The sequence below is a fragment of the Moschus berezovskii genome, chromosome 1, assembly GCF_049115385.1.
Source record: "Moschus berezovskii isolate FMDL1 chromosome 1, NW_MosBer_1.0, whole genome shotgun sequence".
In the NCBI taxonomy this organism is placed as follows: Eukaryota; Metazoa; Chordata; class Mammalia; order Artiodactyla; family Moschidae; genus Moschus; species Moschus berezovskii.
The window spans coordinates 10617441-10636348 of NC_142460.1; the positions used below are offsets into that span (position 1 = coordinate 10617441).

Below are 18908 nucleotides of genomic sequence, written 5' to 3' on the forward strand. Positions count from 1 at the left end.
ACTTTCTTCAATTTAAGTCTGAATTTGGCAATAAGGAGTTCGTGATCTGAGCCACAGTCAGCTCCTGGTCTTGTTTTTGCTAACTGTATAGAGCTTCTCCATCTTTGGCTGCAAAGAATATAATCAATCTGATTTCGGTGTTGACCGTCTGGTGATGTCCAAGTGTAGAGTCTTCTCTTGTGTTGTTGGAAGAGGGTGTTTGCTATGACCAGTGCGTTCTCTTGGCAAAACTCTATTAGGCTTTGCCCTGCTTCATTTCGTGCTCCAAGGCCAAATTGGCCTGTTACTCCAGGTGTTTCTTGACTTCCTACTTTTGCATTCTAGTCCCCTATAATGAAAAGGACATCTTTTTTGGGTGTTAGTTCTAAAAGGTCTTGTAGGTCTTCATAGAACCATTCAACTTCAGCTTCTTCAGCATTACTGGTTGGGGCACAGACTTGGATTACTGTAATATTGAATGGTTTGCCTTGGAAACCATTCATTCTGTCGTTTTTAAGACTGCATCCAAGTACTGCATTTTGGACTCTTTTGTTTAGGTCGGTGCAAAAGTAACTGCGGTTTTGTACTGTTGAACTCTGCTGTTTGATACTGGAATACATTCTTAAATAAATGTGGTTATGTTATACATCATTTAAATGTACACTTCTCACTTTATGTTTTTTTGCTTATGACATTACTTGCTGTTTATTTTATATTTATTTTACACTAGGCAAATGATGTTAAGACAAAAAGCAAATCTGAGCAATTTTCTTATTCGAGTTCAAAATGGGTCATAAAGCAGCAGAGACAACTCGCGACATCAATGCATTTGGCCCAGGAGCTGCTAACAAATGTACACAGCAGTGGTGGTACAGGAAGTTTTGCAAAGGAGACAAGAGCCTTGAAGATGAGGAGGACATCGGAAGCTGACAGTGACCAACGGAGAGCAATCATCGAAGCTGACTGTAAGCTGATCTCTTAAACAAGAAGCTGTCCAAAAGCTCAGTGTCGACCACGCTACAGTCGTTCAACACTGGAAGCAAACTGGAAAGGCGAGAAACCTCAGTAAGTGGGTGCCTCATGAGGTGACCAAAACCCAAAAAAACTGTCATTTTGAAGTGTTGTCCTTTCTTATTCTATGCAACAACAACGAACTATATTTTGATTGGACTGTGATGTGAGACAAAAAGTAGATTTTATATGGCAACCAGCAATGACCAGCTCAGTAGTTGGACCGAGAAGCTCCAAAACTCTTCCCAAAGCCAAACTTGCACCAAAAAAAAGGTCATGGTCACTGTCTGGTGGTCTGCTGCCCATCTGATCCACTACAGCTTTCTGAATCCCAGTAAAACCATTACATCTGAGAAGTATGCTCAGCAAATTGATGAGATGCACTGAAAACTGCAACACTGCAACTGGTATTGATCAACAGAATGGGCCTAATTCTTCTCCACGACAAGGTCCGACCACGTCACACAACCCATGGGTCCAGTTGAACAAATTGGGCTATGAAGTTTTGCTTCACCCGCCATGTTCACCTGACTTCTTGCCAACCAATGACCACATCTTCAAGCATCTTGACAACTTTTCGCAGGGAAAATGCTTCCATAACCAGCAGGAGGTAGAAAATGGTTTCCAAGAGTTCACTGAATCCCAAAGCATGGATTTTTATGCTATAGCATAAACAAACTTATTTCTTGTTGGCAAAAATGTGTTAATTGTAACAGGTCATATTTTGATTAATAAAGATGTGTTTGAGCCTAGTTATAATGATTTAAAATTTATGGCTCGAAACCACAATTACTTTTTCACCAACCTAATGTAAGCTATGAAATTCCCAAATGGCCATCAGATGACCACTCTGAGAAGCTATCTGACTTGTATACAGTTCTAGGGAATAAGGCAAGCAAAACAGGTCCCAGTCCCAATTTGGGACACAAACAAGTAAGCCAGGAAATATCCCTCTTCCTGAAGATCCACAATGCACAGTAGCACATTAAAGACCAAGACATCCCATAGTAAAGACAGCTAAAAACACTGGGTTAAGCAAAGCTAAACAGTCTTATTTGAGCCCTTTCAGGAAAACATTGCCTTAGAAAAAAAGTGAAGGTTTTATTCTAGAAGATTTTCATCTAAAATATGGCCTTATACTAAAAATAAAAAGTGAAATTGGGGTTTTAGAAAATCTGAAAGTCTAGTCCTTCCCTACACACAGCACTGGAAAGGGGCTATGCTCCACCCACTACTCTGGAGGGTCTCTGAATGGAGGAGGAGACAGCAAAGTCAAGGTCCTTGTCTGGCCAAATGCCTTTAAGAGTATCAGCAGCAGAGCCCCATCTGGTCCCAACACTGCTTCTTCACCTGGACCACTTTCATTTGCTGGAGATTATACCCAAGATGGATGAGGGACCCTCCTATACTCCTGCACCAGAGAAGAGAGGCAAGATCCTTCCATCTTAAACCAAGGTGATTCCTACAGAAAAGAAGGAATTAATCACAGTATCATTTGGGAAAAAAAAGTGTGACTGACTCTTGATAGGAGAAACAGACACTGATTAAACTCCAAAGAAAGAAAGAATCATGTATAATCAACTCTACTTGTTTGGAAAATGCAAATTTATTTCAAGACAATTGACATATTAGGCAACAATATGAGTATAGCTGGAATTTCATATTTAATAATTTCATATTTGCTTATGAAAATATGAAAAATTTCATATTTGCTTATTCTATCAGTTAGAAACACTACACAAACAAAGAAAACTGCACCCAGCTGTACCAAGATGCAGAGGAATACACAGAACAGTGGGGGGAAATCAGGAACCACCTTTCCCACAGTCAAAGAGAAAACGCTATCCCTAAGTAAAGACTTTAAACAGAAACTGAAGAGTCGGGCAGAAGTGGTACATTTTTGGGCTAACTTTGGATGGTTTGGTAACTTCATATGTTACTACAATTTCCAAAGCCTTCAGCTACCAGGTAAGGCCATGAGCACAGATGAGGAAGTTGCCAAAGAATTTCTAGCAGTGATACAAAAGTTTTAGTTGAAAAAGAAGGCTACAAATGGTCTTACTGACAGAACAGAACCGAACACAGCAGCATAACACACCGTAAGGTAACAAAAGTGAGAGGATGGATGTGTTAATTAACTAGATAGGGAAAATTCTCTCACAGTGCGTGAGTAAACCAAAGTACCATGATATACTTTACTTTATAATTTTATACCTTAATAAAATTGAAATTAAAAAAAAAAAGGTGGCTATACATTAAATCAAATTTTCAATTTTGATTAAACACTTATTTAAATGAATGCCTTAAAGAACTCACCACCTTAAAGGCAGAAAAACATGCCCCAACATGCCCCAGGATTTAAGGTTCCAAACGATCTCCTGTGATTTGGTACCAAGGTCAAACTGAGGATAAGGAACCACAGCCATCCACACTGACTCTTACCACTTTGTCCAGTGTCACATCCCTGCTTTCCACCACTTCGCGGTAACTTGCAAGCTGTAACCCTTCCAGTGCGCACTTTCACAAGAGACTCAGGGGCTGTATTCACTGTAATACATATATGAATGTATGTGTGTCTGTGTCTTATGCATGGTGATTTTAGGGATGCATATGTATGCATGCTATGACAGAACTAACAGCCATGGACCTGCAGCGTTCCTGAATCTCAGTGGGTCCCGTATTACCTTGGATAAAGCGTCATTGCTCTTCATTTTTTCTCTTAGAACTTTCCACCACTCGCTCTCAGGAGGATACTGCCATGGTGTTTTATCAAATTGTTCTAAAAGCTAAAAAAAAAAAAAAAAAGAAACTTTTTCCTTCCTTTTTGAAAATAAGCTTAAATCATATTAGCATAAAAATCTCTTCTAAAGAAGACAATATAACTACACAACCCTTCACATCACTCATATTCTGTTTTTCCTCTCGGCAGTAAACAACTGACAGAAGATAAACAGGTACCACAGAAAGCCTCTGCTTAGCTCAGCGACAACCTCCGCCAGAAGCTGGGATCCCATAAGACAGAACAGAAGTGATACCCCAAGCACACATCACAGGCAGGGGCGTTCATAAGCCCTCCTCTGCGTTTGACACTAGAAGAAAAATCAAACAACCTGGGCAAGAAAGTTCAAGGCCCTAATACCTAGGGATTCCCATGATACAGACCAAACGCTCCAGTGTTTTAACATGTGGTTGGGGATCACACACTAATTTTCTGTAACGATGACTAGATACTAATTTATATCCAAAGTCAAGTGATAAATGTGCTATATTTTATCTCCTGTCACAGTGAAATGTATAAATTATATACAAATCATAAGAATCTGGATAAGTCACTGGTAACAGCTTGAAGAGAAAAAATATCTTTATTGCCAAAAGAAACACTGCTAAGTCGCTTCAGTCGTGTCCAACTCTGTGCGACCCCATAGACGGCAGCCCACCAGGCTCCCATCCCTGGGATTCTCCGGGCAAGAAAACTGGAGTGGGTTGCCATTTCCTTCTCCAGGCAAAAGAAACACAAGGCTAGAATTTTTTCAAGTAGGTAAAGCCATTTCTTGGCTCTAAGTTCAGTTCCTCTGGAAGTTGTATAATAATCTTTCAGATAGATTATAATAATGTTTCAGTTATATATTATAATAATCTTTCAGTTTGCCAAACAAATGCCTTTAAGTTTTCAATCATTTAAAAAATGCTTAACTTACTCACATATAAATGATCTATATATAAGGAGTTGGATTTACCAAGTTTTCTGGTTATATTTAAGAATAGCTTTCTATCATAAATTTTATTTTAGATATTAAAATACCTGTTACCAAGTGGAACATTTTCAAGAAGTGACTTCTGTTAAGACCGAGCCACATAAACTAGAACCTGGGCGAAAGCTCTCACCTGTTTAGTGACAGCATTTATGTCTCCAAGCAGGGTCACAGCAGGTCTTACATTATTCCCCAATTCTTCTGCACAGATATCAACCTAAAAGAGAGACAAGGCTAAAGAACAAGCCATGTTTATTCTTAAAAATCATTGAAGAATCAAGACTGAATAAATGGACTCTGCATATTACACATAAGCATATGATTAAGATTTGATATTCAAGAAGTTCCTTAATAAAAGTAAAAATCCATGAACTATATGAGTATCATGGCTAGTATGGAAAACTCACTGACTGCCCTCATTTTAAAATCTACTCTGTAGAACTTTGGTATTACTCCACCATACTAACAGGAATACATTTGAGTTGATCAATTACAGTTTTGAATAATAAGGTTATACTTAATTACACTAGAATTCCCATTCAGAGCAGGTGTTCTCAAATTTGAACATGTATCACAACAACCTGGTAGGCTTGTTAAACCAGAGACTGCAAGAATCCACCTCAGAGTTTCTTCTCTCAAGAGGTCTAGGGTGGGGTCCCAAAATGTGCATTTCTAACAGACTTTACAGTGGTGCTGAAACTGCTGGTCCAGGAACCACATTTTGAGAGCCACTCATTGGAAAAGGTTGCGAAAGGCTGAGGGCAGGAGGAGGAGGGGGTGACAGAGGATGAGATGGTTGGGAAGCATCACCAACTCAATGCACACGAGTCTGACCAGATTCCAGCAGACAGTGAAGGACAGGGAAGCCTGGCCTGCTGCAGTCCATGGGGTCACAAAGAGTCAGACACGACTGAGCGGCTGAACAACAATCCAGGAAAAGCACGACTAAGCCCTATTTACTCAGAATTCTGCTCCAGTTCTGGATGGCCATGCGTCAGTGAAGACAGCCTCCTGAGGAGAAGTAACTCAGGATGGACTCTATTCTGTAATCAAGAGGTGGGCAGCATCTACCAGTACAACCCAGGTCTTGCTTGTCTGGGGCTTCAGTTTTCAATGGTTCCTGCTAGAAGCTGACTTATGAAGTAAAAGGTACACAGGGAGAAGACAGCCTTGCAGCAAGGTCTTTAAAACACCTTCACACAGTCTATGCAGGGCAACACATAGGTTTGTACACACACTAGCACTGGTTTTTCTACCAGTAGGGAAACCGGTTTATAAAGAAGGTCATAAAGGCACAAAGGCATATTCCAAATACTGTTTAATGACATAGTTGCACCGTTGTTTAGAGGTTTCTAACCAAAGGGTGTTTGAAAGTTTGGGAATCTGAAGAAACAGCCCAATTCCTGGTAGTGCTGAATGTTGTGTTCCAATCTACCTCCTACTTAACTCTTCTGTCTACCTTTAAATATATCGGAACTCTGAAGAAGAGGTAAACTGTGCTTTTCAAACTATTTAAAACTTGATTTTGAAAGTTTTTCTGTTTAGAAGCAAAAGTGAAACATTACGTTTCACAGGCTCACTTTGGTACCTGCAATTATGCTAGACAATTTATAAAATTCTACCTAAGTAAAAAGAGAAGTGGTTCTTTGTAAAAGTCAAGAAGAAAGCAGAGCTGGTAATGCTGAGAGAACAATAAAGGACATGTAGCTTTGACTTTAAATCTCTTCTGAGTACCTGGATAAACTTCACATCTGGCTGATACCTTGGAGGCAGTCCAAAATGCAAAATCCAGTTCAATCTGGCACCAAGCAACACAATTACATCAGCAAATTGCAAGGCCCTATTAAAAAGAAAAATCTGATATAACAAAAAGTATATCTACATTCTTATTTGAATTATTCTAAAATTAATTTCTAAAGTACTTGGAAAAATCTAAATAATTTGGAGTTTTCCCTGCTCTTCAGAATGGGCTTAAATGGTAAATTTGATCTTTCAAATTGAAATAATTTATGAAGTCATCTTATTTAAATGGTAATCTAAAAGTTGACATAAGCAGAAAATACTACCATAGTCTACAGCATTTATTACTTTTTCATCATTAGAAAAATTACACAAATCTACTGTAGATAATCAAGAAAAATCAGGAAAGTATAAGGAAAAAGCCAAAATTACCCAATATTACTATCAACTTATAAACTGTTATTAATATCCTGGCATATTTTCATTAGTCTTTAATCTGTCTGCAATGCGGGAGACCTGGGTTCCATCCCTGGGTTGAGAAGATCCCCTGGAGAAGAGGAAGGCTCCCCACTCCAGTGTTCTGGCCTGGAGAATCCCAATGACTGTACAGTCCGTGGGGTCGCAAGAGTCGGACATGACTGAGTGACTTTCACTTTCACTTTTTTTTAACGCGTGTATATTTTTATATAGTTGAGCTTATATAATACTGTCTCATGCACTTCTGCTTACCATATGCTTTCCTTTCTTATTAAGTTATTCTTAAATACAAATTTTAAAAGCTACACATTTTGTTGGACACAAATTTTTTTCACCTCTTCTCAACTGCTGAATATTTTCTTTGTTATTAATAGTCTGGGCTGCATATCTTTATTTGACCACTTCGTATTGATTCCTAGAAGCAGGTATTTTTACGATGATTGATTCACTTTCCCAAACTGCTTTCGAAAAATATTATACCAGATAGCATTAAGTGAGTAACACTAAAGGCTGAACAGCAAACATTACATTTTAAAAATCCTCAAAGCTAACTGTGTGTGTGCATAACAACATGAAAATTACCAAGTGTAGCACAACGGTGAACTGTGGATGGGATCCGGTAAGACACGCAGGGACTACCAACAAATCTGTCATATTTTGTTTCTCAGAAATAACCTTGAGCAACAACATACTTAACATTAGATGAAGTGGAGTGGTGGTGACATAGTGTTCACTAAATCACTCTCTCATTTGTATATTTACAATATTTCAAAATAAATAAATTAAAAGAAAAAAAAAACAACGTGGTTTATCAGAAAGTGTGTTTTGGCCAGAAACTCACGAACAGGGACCCGGAATGCCTGACAGTGTGGAAGAAGAGCTCTGCAATTTTCTTTTTCTCTGTCTCTCTCCCAGCTGTGCTCTGAGGGCAGCGCAGTTGCACCGCGGTTAAGTCCTCTGGCTTCGTTTCTTCAGCCACACCGCAGAGCATGCGCAGCCTTCCCTCATCAGGGACTGGACCCAGGCCTCCCGCTTGGAAGTACACAGTCTTATCAACCACTGGACCACAGTCCTAAGCAGCTAAATTCCCAAGAGAAACTTCGTTTCTCAGGCAAGAGGAACTGGGAAAAGAGGCCCCTGTGGTGTGGAAAGTATGGGGGCATGCCCTTTTTTACATCTTTTCTTTTCTGCTGCTGCTGCTGCTAAGTCACGTCAGTCGTGTCCGACTCTGTGTGACCCCATAGACGGAAGCCCACCAGGCTCCCCCGTCCCTGGGATTCTCCAGGCAAGAACACTGGAGTGGGTTGCCATTTCCTTCTCCAACATTGCCTCAAAGGCAGCACCCGTTGTATGGTACTATAAGGTATCAGCAAGGGGAAGGAACAGGGACTCTGGAAAACGGGAGTAGGGTGTCGGCTGTGTCCTAAGAGAGAAAGGAACTCCCTTGTTCTGGATAGGAACCAGCACGTTCACATCCAGAACGGGGGCTGCGGCTCACCCCTGGGCTGGGCACGAATGGGCAGCCTCAAAGGAGAACCACAGACGCCCTGGAGATTAACTGACCCTGGGACTATGCCCACAGTGAGTGAGACAGGACCAGCAGTCTGAACCCAACCGAGCGAACTGCCTGTTAAACACACAAACAAAATCAACCTTCTACAGAGGATTTCTATACGATCTAGAATCTCACAACATAGTATTCAAAATTCTAGGATACAATCAAAAACTACTCAACACGCACCCACAAAAGATAACCAATTTCAGAAGAAAATATAAGGAATAGATACCAATTGTACTGATGACTCAGATGTTAGAATTAGTAAACATATTTTGAATCAGCTATTATGACTATGTTCCATAAGGTAAACAAAAATACTTTTTAAATAAGTGGGAAGATAAAAGTTCTCTGCAGAGAGGACTTTTCCTGGAGGTCCCGTGGTTAAGAACCCACGTGCCAATGCAGGAGACACGGCTTCAATCCCTGGTCTGGGAAGATTCCGCATGCCATGGAACTAAGCCATGCCCCACAACTACTCAGCCCAAACACCCCACCTCCTGAAGCCTGCAAGCCACACTGCCTGTGCTCCCCAACAAAAGAAGCCCACGCACCACAAGCAGACAGCAGCCCCGGCTGGTGCAACTAGAGAAAGCCTGTGTGCGGCAACAAAGACCCAGATCAGCCGAAAACAAATCAATGAGTGAATGAGCAAATAAATAACTTTTTAAAGTTCTCAGCAGAGAAAGAGGAAATATAAAAAAGATAAAGGGATTAAGAAGAATGAAACAGTTATTCAGGACCTCTGGGACAATATCCACAATATTTGTGTTACTCCAGAAAAAAAGATTGGCCCAGAAAAACATATTTGAAGAAATAATGGTCAAAACTTTTCAAATCTGGTGAAGACATCAATGTATAGATTTAATAAGATTAGAAAATCTCAAACAGGATAAATTAAAAAAACAAACACACACATGTCCAAACACATCATAATCAAACTGCTGAAAACCAAAGATAAAAAACATTGTGAACGCAGCCTCAGAAAAACAAGAGAATGTTACACAGAGGGGAACAGAGATGCAAATGACTACCAACTTCTCATCTGAAATCACAGGGGTTAGAAGACAGAGAACAGCGTTAAAAGTGCTGAAAAGTCTAAAAAGAAACAGGTATGCTTAAAAACACATGATTCTTTCAGAACTTCTACTAGATTCATTCAAGCCACAAACTAATTTAAATGAGGCTGAAATCTGCCAAGCTATTGCATTTAAAATCTGGAGTTGTCCCATACCTGGATCTGGCAGCAGCTACACAGTTTGGATGGTTGTCACGGATAACACCCTTTCCCATGGGGGTGGGCAGAAATGGCAATTGACACCGCTCCACCAACTTCCTGATGCTCTCCTCTGCCTGGGCATAAGCGGCACCTACAACAAATCCAAATGTATTGGGCAACGCAGTCAAGCTGCAGACACTTACAAGAGTTCATGTGAGATGGCTCTTAGAACTTCTCAAAGATTCTCCTGCTCAGAGCTTAAAACAAATGGTGACTTAGGGTATTTTACCTTTGGTATTTTAAAATGTTTAAGAAGGCAACTGTTCTAATTCCTCCCTCCTCCCAGCCAAGTAATAGTTTCAATTATCCTGAAGTACGTCTACCCACAAACAAAAGTTGCACCTTCCACTCCTGCTGTTCTTTTTTTTCTCTTTTTTTTTTTTTCCTGCTGTTCTTAACTGCTGGTTCTGTGCTATGTTCCTACTGAATTACTACCAACAACTACCTGAACACACAGACTGGGAGGCGCAGGTGGGAAAGCAACGGCTTTGCTCCGACAGGTAAAAGCAGCCTCACACGCTGCTCCCCACCACCAGCCAACCAGGACTGCACATCATCTCACCTACGTATGGAAATTCTAACAAGTGGCCTGAGTTTCTACAGCTCTGTAGATCACCTCATAGGTTCCATAATCCACTGACTGGAACAGGACTAGAGCCGAGGCGGTCCACCATTTGTTTATTAACAGCTATGTGTCTGCAGGAATAACCATGTCTCATACCCTCAACAGCACTGGAAACAACTCACTATTTGGATACAGAAATGATTTAGTTTTTCATGTTACCAAGGCCGTTATTTTAGCTATTTAACTTTGTGCTCTTTCTCAGTTAGGAAATATTACTCCACATCCAGAATTTATAACCCTCTGCTGAATCCAAGCAAACAGTGTAGTACATTCAGAGTCAATGCAATGCTCACCCCTATGAATCTTTTCTCACCCATGCAGGATGAGGAACACTGCCCTTTTTAAAACCCAGAACCCTCCTTGGATCCGCCTTCTCGCTCAGTATCTCGGTCCATTCAGCTCCTCTTCCTGGGCTGCCTGGGTTCTCTGTGTTCACTCCATGACCAGTTACCCATGTCTTTTTCCACCGGGCAGCTACAGCCTCATCTCTTCTCAACTGTTTGTCCACGTCACCACACAAGAACGTTGTTGCTGTCTCCCGGAACCCACCTCAGTTCTCTGCACACACCACACTTACTGATGATCAGGTCTGTCCACCAGCTGCTGTCACTGAGTTGTCTCCGACTCTTGTGACCCCAGGGACTGTAACCCACCAGCCTTCTCTGTCATGGGATTCTCCAGGCCGGAATACTGGAGTGGGCTGCCATTTCCTTCTCCAGGGGGCCTTCCCAACCCAGGGATCGAACCCAGGTCTCCTGCATTGCAGGCGGATTCTTTACCGTCTGAGACGTCAGGGAAGCAAATAATGACGACAAGTTCTAAACAGAATCGGCATTCTTTTGAAAGTCTAGCAAGATTTAGAGTTCCACTCAACGCTACCTTTCCCAATGATGACAAGGGGCTGCTTGGCATTCCTAATAACAGATGCTGCCCTGCACACAGCAGAGGTTTCTGCCATGCTAACAGGAGGTGGCATACAGCACTCCACATACCTGGAAATAAAGAGCTCTGTTAGTTAAAGGAGGCCAATTTTTAAACTTTTTTATTGTGAAAATATCAAATACAAAAAAAGTAGAAAAAAATAGTATAACAAACTGCATATACCCACTCTGTAGATGCCACTACTAATATTTTACATTTGCTTCACATGTACGCACATAAACACACATATACATTTCTTCCTAAGCCATCTTAAGGTAGATTATAGAAGCAAGATTTAAAAACTAAAAGATAAACACTCTTCCCTATATAACCATTATATCTATAAAATCTGGTAAATCAACATTTATTCTCTAAGATCATCTAATAGCCAAATAAGCAATTCATTAACAGGAAAACAGAGCTAATGACTTTGCAATGAAGTAGTAGTTATTGTGGTTGAAATAATAAAAAACATACTAATTCAATATTTAATACTATGTGCCATGTATTTTCATTTAATTTTCAAAATAATAAGATTAGGTAGTATCACTACATCCATTTCACTGCTGTGGGGGGAAAAAAACAACTCCTTAGAAAGTAAGTAAGTTGCCCAGGGTCCCTGGATGGCACGTGGCAACTAGGCTGAAGTAAGCTGCTCTGTCTCCGAAGTCCATGCTTTACCTACGTCACTATATTACCACTCACTAAGTCCACATTTTAGTACTACGATATGCATTAGTAAAAGAAATATTAAAACGGTCATAGTTATTCCTAGACACCAAATCCTCAGTGTTTTATTTCATTTACCTTAATCAATAAACATCATACTGTACAAACCTTGGGCATATAATACCAAAAAAGGACAGTCAAGTCCTTACACAAATTGCAAACCCAATAATCTTATTTTGATCTTCACGTTCAGGAATGACAAGAAATAGGCACCCTTTCTGTCTGACTCTCCCGGATGGAAACCAGTCCCTGGTGTCCTGAGTGAACAGAAATGCCTGCCGTCACTGGAGGACCACCGAGCCCCTGACGGCAGAAACGCGCTCGATGTGCTCAGGGCGACGCATTAACCCAAGCAGCCGACCTCCCCAGGGGTGACTCGTTTACCAGCTTGTGGCACTTATTGTCCACTGAGTGCTTATTACGGAATAAGGGGACGTGGCAAACTGAACTAGTTTTAAATCACAGAGACAGATTAAAATTTTTTATGCTGTTATAGCAATTTTTCGATAGTCTCTTCATCTCTTGATTTACACCAACCATAAAGACTCTAAATAACCATACTACATGAGGATTAAATTTTTATGGTTACTGGAAGAATAATTTCAAATGAGGAGTTTGGGAAGCTCCAAGTTAGTATTTAAACCCCAAGGTAATTCTTAAATAATACAATTTTAATTAAGAGAATTAAGCCCTTTGGCCAGGATTCAGTTTAATCACCAAAACTGCAAAAGTGAAGACAAGTGAAAATTGTAATTTATAAGCTGCTAGGTAAATTCTTTTAAAAAGGTAAGCCTGTGGCAACATAATTGAGAAAGAACTGCAATTAAATATTACTCACTTTATAGAATTCCCATTCACCTGGAGGTTCACGAAGTCTGCAGGTATGTCGACATAGCAAGCACCTGGACGACCATAAATGCTGCTTCTCACCGCCTAAGATCATTACAAATGCAGGGAACATGTGAAAAATCTCCATCCTCATTATCACATCCTACTCAAAGGGAATTTAGAATTGTGAAATAAGTAATATTTAAATTTTTCTCGACATCCTTAGTTGATGCAACATCCTTAGAAATAAGCAATTTTAATTAAAATTGAAATGCACTCTATTGATTCTATATTTTTGTTTCAAAGGGGAGAGATAAGAAAGTACTCACTTAGGGCTTTAAAACTGATTTTTCACTACACTTTAGTCCTAGAAATTATCTACTAGGTTCTGCCTGCCAAGTTTCTGTAACATGTACTTTCACCTGCTTTCTAATCTTAATGATTTGCCAAAGATTTCAGAAACTGTGATGCTTTAACATGTGTTAAATGGTTTCTATTTACACACAGCTTTTGAAACAACTTAAATGAAAATCACACAATTTATTAATACACTGCTTAATCAACTAAGAAATTATCTTATATGCATTAGTACTAATTTTCCAAAAGTAATCTTACAGAAGTATAAGAGAAAGGGCACTCAGGGTTTCACTATATCCTTCTTTTTACTTTTCCATAATTAAAAAAAATTAAAAACTAAAGTATAGGAAAAAATTCTTCCAAAAAATTTATTTTATCCGGTTCTTTTATTAAATTAAGGATGGTGAATATTAAAATATATGTAGCTATTTATCAATATCATTGTTAACTGCCTGATATATTCCAAATTTTTACTCTCTCTATTGAGAATAAAAGTAACACAGGTATAAGCAACTGAGAAAAACCAGTGGACCTGGAGAGCTTGTAATTAAATACTGTACCTTTTCAATAATAGAGGGAATAGCTTCTATGCTACTTGGCCGGGCAGAGAACTTGCTATATAATCTACAAGCTTCAACCTATACATGAAAAGAAAATCACTTAAAATAAGCACATATATCATATTACTCTTCTGAAAGAAGACGAAATGTTAAGTCACTATATTCTATTATGTTCAGAGGCAAGATGGAGAAAAATGCATTATCTGGATTGTTTCTTAAAGCCTATGCAAAGTACAACCAAAAATCTGCCTTGGTACAATTCAGGAAGAAAATCAAAACAAGACACCATTTTCATTTCTCAGACGGGCAAAAATGAAAAAGTTAGGTAATAACACTCATAAACTGTGGTGAGAAAATAAATGGGGAGGGAAGTTGACAATATCTCCTAAAAATGTAAGTAAGAATATCCTTGGACGCAGAAATTCTACATCCAGGGATACACAACTTTATCTGTTACATCTCACTATAATAATAATCTATTTTTACATTGCTGCCAGTTTTCCAGGTACATGCTTTGTTGCTATGCTGTTTGGCATAAATTCAGTATTGCTCATTTTTCACTGTTCAGTGTACTTTGAAGCATCATATAGAAGCTGTTTCTCTTATTACTTTTTGGTATAAAATCTATACCAAACAGTTGGTAGTTTTAAGTCCCGCAGGTGTGAGCAGGACTTTTCCTTTCAACTTTTCTCTTCCTCAAAGTCTGACAGTCCCAAATCATTTTTATTCCTGCATTTTCTTGATTCTTTAAAGAACTTATTTTCAGAGTTTAAATTTCTGTCAAAAAGGTTATCTTTCTTGGAAGATTGCTAAGTAGAGCCTAAGCTTTCTTAACACTCACACTGAGAGTTTCCTGTAGTTGAGGAAAATCACTTTTAAGTTATCTCAGGTATTTCTATTTTATGTGTTTATTTTGCAGATAGGAGTTTTAATTTCTTTTCCATAAATCTTAATGGAGTATAATTATACTACAGAGGGAAGTTCTTAGAGACGGGTACCTGAGGAAACTCCTGGAAGGCTCCCATTGTTTCCTGACTTCTTTCAGAGGAACCACCAATCACAATCAAGGGCCTGAAATATTAATTTGTTAAAAGAGAATTACAACAAGTGCCCAGAGAATAGAAAACACCCAGTGAATGTTAAAAAAAGAAAGAGAATTACATTTTCTGTTAAAAAACAGTCAATTTAAAAAGATTTAGGAAACATCTTGGTCTGAGAAAACGCTTCCTCAATTTCAGAAAAATCTGAAATTTATAGTAAATAGTTTTTCTCCATACGCCTCTCTCCCTTGCCTCTTCTGGATACTGATGCTAAAACCTCTGGGTGGTGATGATGTAAAATGAATTGTTATGCTGTTCCTATTATTCTCGAGATTAAGAGAAGGAAACATTTTTTTCCCACACTTTCCTAACTAAGTCTATTTGGAAATGGCAGAATGATGAGAAAAATTCCTCAGCAATAAAATTCTCAGGGAGAAATAAAAGATAGCAAAGCTAAAGTTACTTAAAAATTACGAGACACTAAAGTCGATAAAAGTGTAGGAAGAAAGCAAAGAAGGACCTGAAAGAAACACATGGTAAGTAATGCCCTCCCCCTGGGAAATTTAAACACTGCGTGAACTGAACAGAATACAGCCCCCTTGGGCTTCCCTGGTGGCTCAGTGGTAAAGAATCCTCCTGCCAATGCAGGAGACGCAGGTGTGATCCCTGACCTAGGAAGATCCCACATGCTGCGAAGCAGCTAAGCCTGTGTGCCACAACAGGCTCTGAGCCTGTGCTCTAGAGCCCGGGAGCCCCAGCTCTTGAGCAGATGTGCTGCAACTACCGAATCCACGTGCCCTAGAGCCTGTACTCCCCAACAAGAGACGCTAAAGCAATGAGAAGCTCACCCACCGCAACTGGAGAGTAGCCCCTGCTCGCCACAACTAGAGAGAACCCCACACAGCAACAAAGACCCAACAGAGCCAAAACCAAATAAATACAAATCAAATTACTAAGAAAGAAAAAGACACAGCCCCCTTTAACATGACTGTACTGGTAAAGAATCAGAGATTAAGAACCAGGATTAAGGGCAAGAGCAACTAATCTGTTTATAAAACCAACTCAATAAATATGATTTCAGCTGTCCTGCTGGTTATGCAAGACAAGGTGACAAGTTGAATACCTTCTTGCATACTGAGCTGAGATCTTTAATAAAGAATTCTTCACTTAAAGAGACTTACACACACATTCACTTACATATACAGATATGGAATATACACATATTCATCCCAAAATATTAAGTGTTTTTCTCCAGGTAAAAGAATTATCGATGTTTTTTTATTTTCTTCCTAATTTTTCACTAAGTCATTTCCTCAAGCATTTGACCCCCCGTCTTCCCACCACAGAGCAGTGGTTCCCCATTGGATAAAATCACGTGTTGATATTTTCAAGAAAATGTTTTCAGTAATAATGATCTAATTACCAACAGTTCATGTTTGCATTTGCCATACCGCCCAAACTGTGGATGAGACCTGGGCCAGAAACAACAAGGCAGACTCCTGGCCTAAAAGCAAAACAGAGTTAATTATATTAAAAGCAGGTCAAATGCAGTACTTGATTCATACCACTTTAGGGTGAAATGCAATCTTCTTGGACTTCAAAGGAAGGATACATAGGTCTTTGCTACAGCTGTAAAACAATTATTAGCATATTTTTGAATTAGTTTAAAAAAAAAAGATGATATCAGTCTTCCGGCAAGAAATAAGGTATTTACCATCCTCACACTGTATTTCACTAAACTTTCCATATTTTGCTCCTGCTATATTTGGGCTAAATCAAGGTGATTGCATACAGAAGCAAATTTTTGACTACTGAGTGTACTTTCGTACGTAAAAAAAAGTGGATTTTAAAAATTTCTTAACAAGTAAATATATAATGTAAATTGGTCTTTGACAGAAAGTAATTCTGAAATGCAGTGTTCTGCTCCAATATTTTAAGTTGAACTTAAATGCTTTACCCTAGATGACTTTCTAAGCTTAAAGCACTGAAGAAAATGGTATCTCCATACAATTCAGCTTACCATTTTCAATTTATAAAGTAACTTCTTAGGAACCTCTATTTAAGACAGCCTTTAAATTGGTGCAGCCACTATGAAGAACAATGTGGAGGTTCCTCAAAAAACTAAAAACAAGTATCATACAATCCAGCAATTCCATCCTGGGTATTTATCAAAAGAAAACAAAAACACTAATTCCCAAAGATACATGTACCTAGGTTCATGCAGCACTATCTGCTGCTGCTGCTGCTAAGTCACTTCAGTCGTGTTCGACTCTGTGCGACCCCATAGACGGCAGCCCACCAGGCTTCCCCGTCCCTGGGATTCTCCAGGCAAGAACACTGGAGTGGGTTGCCATTTCCTTCTCCAATGTGTGAAAGTGAAAAGTGAAAGTGAAGTCGCTCAGTCTTGTCCGACTAGTAGCGACCCCATGGACTGTGGCCCACCAGGCTCCTCTGTTCATGGGATTTTTCTAGGCAAGAGTACTGGAGTGGCTTGCCATTGCCTTCTCCGGCAGCACTATAGTCAATATACAGAAGCAACATCACTGTCCTTCCATGGATGAATGGATAAAGACGATGCGGTGTATACACGTATACATATACATACACACACACAATGAAATATCAGCAATAAAAAGGAATGAAATCTTATGAATGAAATCTTTGTGGCAACATGGATAAACTTGGAGGATATCATGCTTAGTGAAATAAGTCACTAATAAGAGAAAATCAATACCATATGATTTCACTTATATGTGGACTCTCAAAAACAAAACAACGAACAGACAAAACAGAAACAGGCTCATGGACACAGAGAAAAAGCTGGTGGCTGCTGGAGGGAAGGTGGGTAGAGAAATGGAAAAGACAGGTGAAGGGATTAAGAGGTACAAACTGCCAGCTACAAAACAGGTAAGTCACTGGGATGAGATGTACAGCATGGGGGACACAGCCAGTAACACTGCATGTAACAACTTTGCATGGTAACAGATGGGAGCTGGTTTTACTGTGGTTACCGTTTCATAATGCACACAAATATCAAATCACCATGTTGGACACCTAAAACCAATTTAATACTATATGTTAATTACAAGTCAAGTTTAAAAAAGAAGCTGAAATAAAACAGACTTGAGCTTACCTGCCTGTCAGATATCCAACTGCAGAGGCAGCATAGCAAGCCTACAAAGAAAAAACACTGGGACTTAAGCCTTTTGGAACTTTCATAGTATTAAATCATATTAAGCAATAAGTATTATACATATAAAGCATGTATGTAATAACTTACTCTCAATAATGGGAAAATGGAATATTCTTCATTTTAATAAGTAATCTATCTGTACATTTCAGATAATCACTTAAGTATCTAAATCTGATATTTAGTTTTTCAAGGAATTTGTCCATATTATCTAGTTTATTCATGACATTATCTTATAATTGCTTAAACATCTGCAGGATCAATAGGAATGCCCTTTTTTATTCCTAACATTGATAATCTGTGCTTTTTATGTTTTACTCTTTATCAGTCTTGCTAGAGATTTACCAAATTCTTTTCAAAGAAACAATTTTTGGATTTGTGGCTTTTCCTCTGTTCATTTTCTCCTCCACTGATTTCCACCCTTGTGGTTATCATTTTACTACTTTCAGTTGGGGTTTACTTTGGTTTCCTTTTTCTAGCTTCTTAAAATGCATGTTCAGAGCACTGACTTTTGATCTTCTTTACTAAGAGATTTAAACTATTTCCTCTAAGAACACCTTAGCTGTAGCTCACATGTTTGAGATCTCATTTTCTCATCATCATTCAATTCAAAATGTTTTCCATTTTCCATTGGGATTTCTTCTTCACCCCACTGGTTAGTTAGGCTCCATGGTGACATCTCCCTTTTCATCCCTGATACTGGTAATCTGTATTTTTTCCCTCTTTTATTCTTAATCAATCTGCTGTGAAGTTTATTGATTTTAATTAATCTTTTCAAATATTTATAATGTATTGAATTTTCAAATGTTTGGGGATTTTCCATCTTCCTGTTGTTAAATTCCAGTTTATTTCCACATGGTCCAGG

At 39.0% G+C, this 18908-nt stretch overlaps 1 protein-coding gene across 2 annotated transcripts in view; it reads right to left on the reverse strand.

The window, feature by feature from the left end:
• HACL1 (2-hydroxyacyl-CoA lyase 1) overlaps positions 1-18908 on the reverse strand; it is a 38679-nt gene that overhangs the window by 17848 nt on the left and 1923 nt on the right. For both annotated transcript variants that reach the window (XM_055416747.2, XM_055416766.2), the window contains 10 exons: positions 17987-18027; positions 16277-16357; positions 14812-14884; positions 13814-13891; positions 12907-13001; positions 11298-11410; positions 9749-9884; positions 6477-6582; positions 4876-4959; positions 3675-3776 (listed from right to left, as the gene is read on the reverse strand). In XM_055416747.2, coding sequence (XP_055272722.2) covers positions 3675-3776; positions 4876-4959; positions 6477-6582; positions 9749-9884; positions 11298-11410; positions 12907-13001; positions 13814-13891; positions 14812-14884; positions 16277-16357; positions 17987-18027 — 909 coding nt within the window. The remainder of the gene's footprint in view (positions 1-3674; positions 3777-4875; positions 4960-6476; positions 6583-9748; positions 9885-11297; positions 11411-12906; positions 13002-13813; positions 13892-14811; positions 14885-16276; positions 16358-17986; positions 18028-18908) is intronic.